This window comes from Orycteropus afer, unplaced genomic scaffold, assembly GCF_000298275.1.
Source record: "Orycteropus afer afer isolate SDZICR_OR568_19922 unplaced genomic scaffold, OryAfe1.0 scaffold00034, whole genome shotgun sequence".
NCBI classification, from domain to species: domain Eukaryota; kingdom Metazoa; phylum Chordata; class Mammalia; order Tubulidentata; family Orycteropodidae; genus Orycteropus; species Orycteropus afer.
In genome coordinates this window covers 17,882,817-17,890,430 of record NW_006921621.1, presented here as the reverse complement: position 1 = coordinate 17,890,430, position 7,614 = coordinate 17,882,817, and the positions used below count along the sequence as shown (strand labels likewise).

At 43.3% G+C, this 7,614-nt stretch overlaps 1 protein-coding gene across 1 annotated transcript in view; it reads right to left on the bottom strand.

The window, feature by feature from the left end:
- Positions 1-868: 868 nt before the first annotated feature.
- The window catches only part of TREML2 (triggering receptor expressed on myeloid cells like 2), a 42,878-nt gene continuing 36,132 nt past the window's right edge, over positions 869-7,614 (bottom strand). The window contains 3 exon segments of the mRNA XM_042780336.1: positions 869-1,093; positions 2,074-2,132; positions 7,237-7,370. Of these exon segments, the coding sequence (XP_042636270.1) occupies positions 869-1,093; positions 2,074-2,132; positions 7,237-7,370 (418 nt within the window).

Here is a 7,614-nt window from a genome sequence, read left to right as displayed (position 1 = left end):
CAACTTAATCCTGTAGGTTGTGTCCTGGCCCATTAACAAACCTGTCTCTAATCCTGCCTCATTAACATCATAGAGGTGAGGATTTACAACACATGTTGTTGTTGTTAGATGCCGTCAAGTCAGCTCCTACTCATAGTGACCCTATATACAACAGAATGAAATACTACCTGCTCTTGCACCAGCCTCACAATGCTTGCTATACCTACGCCCATTGTTGCAGCCACTGTGTCAACCTATCTCATTGAGGGTCTCTCCCTTTTTTTGCTGACCCTCCATTTTACCAAGCATGATATCCTTCTCTAGAGACTGGTCCCTTCTGACAACATGACCAATGTATGTGAAACAAAATCTGACAATTCTTGCTTCCAAGGAGCATTCCAGCTGCACTTCTTCCAGAACAAATCTGTTCATTCTTCTGGCAGTCCACGGTACTTTCAGTATTCTTCAACACCACAACTCAAAGGCATCAACTCTTCTTTGGTCTTCCTTATTCATTGCCCAGCTTTCACACACATATGAGGCAACTGAAAATACTATGGCTTGGGTTAGGCACACCTTAGTCTTCAAAGAGACATCTTTGCTCTTCTGCACTTTAAAGAGGTCTTTTGCAGCAGATTTGCCCAGTGTCATATGACACCTGTTTTTTTGTTTGTTTGTTTGTTTGCAACACACAGGATAAGTATATCAGATCACAAAATGGAGAATAATTTTACACAGAACTGGGAAACAAGTCCCAGTCAAGTTCACACATATTTTTGAGGGAAACAATCCACTCCATAACACATACTGACATCACCCCATCACTGGTAGAGCAGCTTTGTACCTTGTTGACATTTGATAAGTTCTCCCTGTCCAGTGAAGTCTGCCCTCAGTTCCTGAGACTCTCCTCTAGGGCAGTTGACTTGGAGGGCTGGTGTTTGTTTCCAGCAATGGTGACATATTCCACAAACAGAAGGGAGTCAGGCATGGGCTTCCATTTGGTGTGGGTGTTGGTATAGGTGGAGTCCTCAGTGCCAAAGCTGTTTAGGTGGATAAGTGAGGCATAATGGATGCCCCCAGTGCCCTCATCAGAGCCTATTTGTTGGTCAAAGCCCTGGGAATCAGAAAAGACAGATGTTCATTGTACACATCACAGCTGGCATTGGCTAGAGGTCCACTAGGGGAGGGTTGTCAGTGAAATATGGGACAAGGTATTGATCCTGCTGAGCCTTAGGAAATGACTAGGAAGGGTTGCTTCTGAAAGTAGTGAAGTCACCATCACTGAACATATTTGACAAGAGGCTAGGCAGGGCTGCAAAGTATGGCTCATGGACTAACAGCACCAGCAGCACCTGGGAGTTTGTTAAAAATGCACAATCTTAGGCTTCACCCTAGACTTACTAAAGCAAATATCTCTGATTGTGGGGCCAGGAAACTGTGTTTCAATAAACTCTTCAGGTGATTTTTGTAAAGCACTGAGAAGCTCAAGCTTAAGAAGCACTGAGCTAGATGGTAGGAATGGTAGGGATATTATTTGTAGAGGTGATTTCTGCATTACACAAGGGCTGGACCAGATGACATTAGGTCCTCCCAATCCTGCAATTCTATAATTCTGAGAGTCTCAGTGCTGAGAGATCTTTAGACTAGACAGACCTACCCCAGGGAAACTGCTCAGACCCTACTGAGAGAACACCCTACTGGGAGAACATCCTAGGGAACCATGTTCTTTGCCATGGGACACCCTTCTCCACAGCTCATGGGACCAATGACAGTCAGTCCATTTCATGACTTATGAAATGGGCCTGTCACCTGTGGGAATGAAGGTGAAAGGCTGAATCAGTCAACTTCTCTCTCTCTCTCTCTCTCTCTCTCTCTCTCTCTCTATCTCTTAGGAATTCAAATTGGAAACTACAGGGATAGGATGCACACAGGTAGGCCATGAGGCAGCATGGGCATGAGGAGCCATGAGTGAGTGCAAGGTTCAGAATAAAGAAAAACTATGAGTAAGCAAAAGCTGAGAAATTAAAAAAAAAAAAAAAAAAGGTGCACAGAAGCTGGATCCCCTGCGCCCAGGTGAGGATCATTCCTACTCACAGTGGTTTTCTCCTTTTGGACTGAGACGTCATCATAGATATGGTGTGATTCATCCTCACCTGCAAAGGAAACAGTCAAGGTTGAAGGAGTGATGTCTCCCTATGTACCCTCCATAGAAATAAAGAGGAGAAGCTGGAGGTCCTGACTGGGCAGAAAAGACCCTGATGGGGAAGACTCCAAGGCTTGACCAGGGGATAATTTCCTTTAGGGGATATCACAGGTGCCCAGCATAGATGAGTGTCCAGAAATGTAAGGAGCGGAACAAACTGGCCACAATCAGCTAATTTGCATAAAATCAGGAAACTTATTAACCAATTCCAGATCACTGAAAATTCCAAATTAAAGCATCGAATTTAAGCATACTCTATTTGCTGATGAGGTTATCTAAAGTAATGTCTTTCAAATTTTTGGCCAAGGAACCATAGTGAGAAACACATTTTATCTCATTACCCCACACACATACTTACACACTCTTATACACATACACAAACACTCACACACTTATACACACACATTCATACACACATATACATTCATGTACAAACTCACACATACACATTCACTCACATATATGCACACACACAATACTCACATACACATTCACACACAAATTCCTAAAAAAAAAGTTTAAAAAATTCTTATCTTTTATAATGTGCAGACACTTTGACAATTTCTACCCTATTCAATTTTGTTTTTAAAAAATGCCACTGTGACCTACCAACTAGATAGAAGACACTTGTTACTTTTGGTGATAGGAAAGACAAGACCAAATAAAGATGAAGTCAACACAACATGACCTAGGTAAATAAAGACACCAAAGGAACACAAGAAAAAGGGATAAGTACAATAAATACTGTAGCATATACAATTTTGCAACAATAGTAAATAAAACCAAAAAAATGTATGTGTGGTAATATCAGTAGATGTGTAGATGTGTATAGAAAGGCATACATGAATAAATGCACATGCATGTATAGGTGTATCTATCAAAACACAAAAACCAAACTCATTGCCATAGAATCAATTTCAGCTCAGAGCAACCCCCATTGGGTTTCCAAGGCTATAAATCTTTATGGAAGCAGATTACCTCGTCTTTCTTGTACGGACTGGCTAGTGGGTTCAAACTACTAACCTTTTGGTTAGCAGCCAAATGCTTTAACCACTATACTACCAGAGCTTCTTAGGTCTATCTATCATCTATCTATTTATCTGTTTATCTTTCTATCTGTCTGTTCTGGTTACTTAGTGCCGCTCTGACAAGAATATACCACAATGGAATGTCCTTAACAAACAGGAGTTTATTTTTACAATTTGGAGGCTTTAAGTCCAAGCTCAAAGTGCCAGGCTCTAGGGGTTGTGTGAAAGCCCCTCAACCTTTTGGGCTTTAGCTCTGCCTCTTACTTCCAGCCCATTGAAGGTAGAGGCATCTCTTCACTCAGGCAGCTAGTGGCTGTTGAGGCTCGCAAACTCAAGGTTGACAAATAAAATGGCACAGTCCCAATGTTATCAAATCACATAGCAGGCCATTGATTCAAACCTATTGAAAGTCCCAGCATCGGCAGAGCATGGCAGGCTGCTAAACAACGATATGACTCTATGCAGAGTTCAAGTGTGCCATAAGCTAGAAACCATTCCCCAAGACTTCTTATACACAGGAAGCAGACCACATTCCTAAGGCAGTTACTCAGCTGCTCACAGTAGATTCCACCATGCTGTTGTCATTGTTGTTGTATACTATCGTGTCAGACCGACTCATAGCAACCCCTCTTTGGGTTTCCAAGGCGACATCCCTACAGAAGTAGATTGCCCAACCTTCCTTCTGAGGAGTGGCTGGTGGATTTGAACCGCCAGCCTTCTGGTTAGCAGTCAAGTGCCTTAGGTACTATGCAACTCATCATGGGGAATACTATACCCAGCTGCCCAGCCACTCAACCAGGCCCAGCCAAGTTGACACACAAATGTAAACTATCACAATTCCACCCCTTGTCAACTTGGCACCTGTACAGATCTTCAATGGGTGACATCTATACAGATATCCTTCACTGGGTGGCTCTAATCCCCTAGTTCCGGAGTGGCGACCTCACCCCCTTGGCCTGATGGGCCCCATTCCTCTCCTCACATGAACAAGCAACCACACACTCCAGAAGTTGGTGAAGGTTTAACTCTTTGAAACCTAGGGGGCTACTGTGGTTCCACCCCCAGAGGTCATGGTCCTACCCTTTGAGGCTGAGGCAGCTCTGCTTCCCGTTTCCTTGTCTCTCTGCTTCTGCCAGTTAATACTGAGGGCAACCCACTCTGCAGGGTATCTTCCGGCACTAAACACACTCAGCTTTCTTGCTCATGGGCCGGCCAATCTGTTACTCCATTTCAAGCCGGTCTCTTCTACCAATTAATGTCCGAAGGCAACCCACTCTGCCAGGAAGCCACCTACCCAAAGACATCCAGCTTTCTCCTCCATGAGCTGGTAAGCCTGTTGCTATTTAATGCCAGTCTCTCTGCTCTGCTCCTGCTTTCTTTCATGCCATATACCAGGGTCTCTCTGCCAGAGTCTCGGGTCAAAGAAGCACTCAACTCCTGTTTCCACATTTTAGGTATCTATCAGAGCAGCACCCCACTCTCTCGGTACCAGATTCTGTTTTGGTTACCTAGTGCCACTCTGTATATAAAGAATATATGCCACAAATGGGATGGCCTTAACAAACAGGAGTTTATTCTTACAATTTGGAGGCTTTAAGTCCAAGTTCAAAGTGCCGGGCTCTAGGGGCTGGATGAAAGCCCCTCAACCTTTTGGGCTTTAGTTCTGCCTTTTGCTTCTGGCCCACTGAAGCTAGAGGCATCTCTTCACTCAGGCAGCTAGTGGCTGCTGAGGCTAACAAGCCAATGGTTGACAAATAAAATGGCATAGTCCCAATGGTACCTACCAAACCACATGGCAGGCATTGATTCAAATCCACTGAAAGTCCCAGGATCAGCAGAGCATGGCAGGCTGCTGAACAATGACTCAGCTACATGCAAGGTTCAAGCATGCCATAAGCTAGAGACTATTCCCCAAGACTTCTCCTTATATACAGGAAGCAGACCACAACCCTAAGGCAGCTACTCAGCTGCTCATAGTAGATTCCACCATGGAGTTAATTACCAGTCTCATCATGGGGAATACTACATCCAGCTGCCCAGCCACTCAACCAAGCCCAGCCAAGTTGACACACAAATGTAACTACCACACTATCTATAAAACCCACTGCCATTGAGTAGATTCTGACTCATTGCTACTGTCATCGGATTTCCAAGGCTGTAAATCTTTATGGAAGTAGATTACCTCATCTTCCTCATGGGGAGCAGTGGGTAGGTTTGAACCATGACTTTCTTGTTAGCAGCCAAATGCCTTACCCACTACACCAAGCATATGTATATACACATTTGTGTGTGCTGCATATCCATCCTCATATATAACAAACTTCATAATGGCCACAGTTACAGAGGCTTTCTAGACATATCCAAACAACTAGAAGGATTGGTTCAGTGGCTCAAGGGCCCAGCATGACCATTGTCTTGGTAAACAACTTAGTCAATTGGCATAATATAGTTCATAAAGAGAATGTTGTACATCCAAGTTCAGTGAGTAGACCTGGGGTCTCAAAATCTTTTGAGTGGCCATCTAAGATACAATTGTTGGTCTCTACTCATATGGAGCAAAAGAGGATGATAGAAATCAAAGGATCAAAGAAGAAACCAATCCACGGGACTAATAGCCCACACAAACTACAACCTCTTCAAACCTGAGATCAGAAGAACTAGGTGGTGCCCGACTCTTAATACCAACTGCTCTGACCAGGGAAATAATAGGAAGTCTCTGAAAGAATGTAAGAAAAATGTAGAACAAACTCAATTTCCTTAAGAAGGCCAGACCTACTAGACTGAAAGAGACTAGAGGAATCCCCTAGACTATTGCCCTAAGACAACCTTTGAATAGGGAATTGAAGCTATCTCTGTGGGTCACCCTTCAGCCAATAGATTGGTTTACAAAATAAAGTGTATCACCTGTGAGTGATGTTTTTCCTTAAATAATGACTACTTGAGACCTAACAGTCAACAGTTACCCAAAAGCAAAGATGAGAAGACAAGAATGGGAAGGAAAGCTAGAATGATAGAAACAAACAAACAAACAAAACAATGGAAATAAGGAGAATACTGAGAATTATAAAAACTGCAAACAATTGCACAGAACTTCTTGTATAGAAATTGTTAAAGGGGAACCTAATTTGTCACTTCATCTAAAACATAATAAAATATTAAAACATTATTTAAAAAAATTACTATGACCTTCCCCCAAAACTTGATTTTACATAGTTTCAAAAATCTGTATATAAAATTTTATAATCTACCACTACCTTGGGATTTTTATAGTTTGAAAAATTGAAATCAGTGAGGTCTCAAATAATTCTGACCTACTCCCATATTTCCACCTTGTTGCCATAGGAACATCACCAGATTGTGTGGTTAATAAACACACAGTATATACATGCGAAACCAAACAACCAAACAACCATCCAACAAAAAAACAGCACAAATGAAAGCAGAAGTCATCAAAAGGGATTAATATGATAAATTCTGTACACCATGCTACAGATTTTACATGTGAAAAACGCTAAAAACTTAAACATTTGAAGATTAAAAAATCCTTAAAGTGCTTTCACTACAACCAGCTGCCATTGAGTCAATTCTGACTCATTGAGACCCCTTGTGTGTCAAAATAAAACCGTGCTCCATAGTGTTTTCAATGGCTGATTTTTCAGAAGCAGATTGTCAGGCCACTTTTCCAAGGTGCCTCTGGGTGGAATCAAACCTCCAACCTTTCTGTTAGTAGCCAAGTGTGTTAACCGTTTGCACCACCCAGGGACTCCTAGAATATCCATTTGTAGGCAAATGGGTGCTGCACTATATTGGCTTTAGCTAAGGTGAGCTCAAGCCTCTGAAGAGAGTTAGTCCATCCTCAGGGCCACTGAACTTGCCACACTGGCTAAGTAGGAGGGGAGTCAATTTAGTTTCTCAGAGAATTCTGCCATGTCACCTCGCCCCAGTTTCCTTGATGACAGAATGGAGGTAATAAGCCCTGTCCCCAGGGCTCGCTTGTCCAGCCTCCCAGAGCTAGTGTGGGTTTACCTTTCTCAGCTCTTCCTCGGGCTTTCCTGAGGTACAGGATCAGGACAATGGTCAGCAGCAGCAGCAGCAGGATGGCCACCAGCACGCCAGAGAGGATGAACTTCCAGTTACCTGGAGAGCTTTGAAACGAGGATCTGTTGAGTGAAGAAAGTCATAGCCTCACGCAGCCTCCTGCTCAGAAAACCAGGCTCACCCTCCACCCCCACTCCAATGTCTGTGTCATGACAGAGCCTCTCCAGCTCTCCCGAGATCCCTTCTACTAAAGTGACCAGCAGGCAGCCCTGCGGTCAAGGGCTCTGCCTCAATAGCCCATGAGCAGTCATGAGCAAGTCACTTCATCTCTCGAGGTTTGTTTCTTTCTCTGTCAAAAAAGGAATG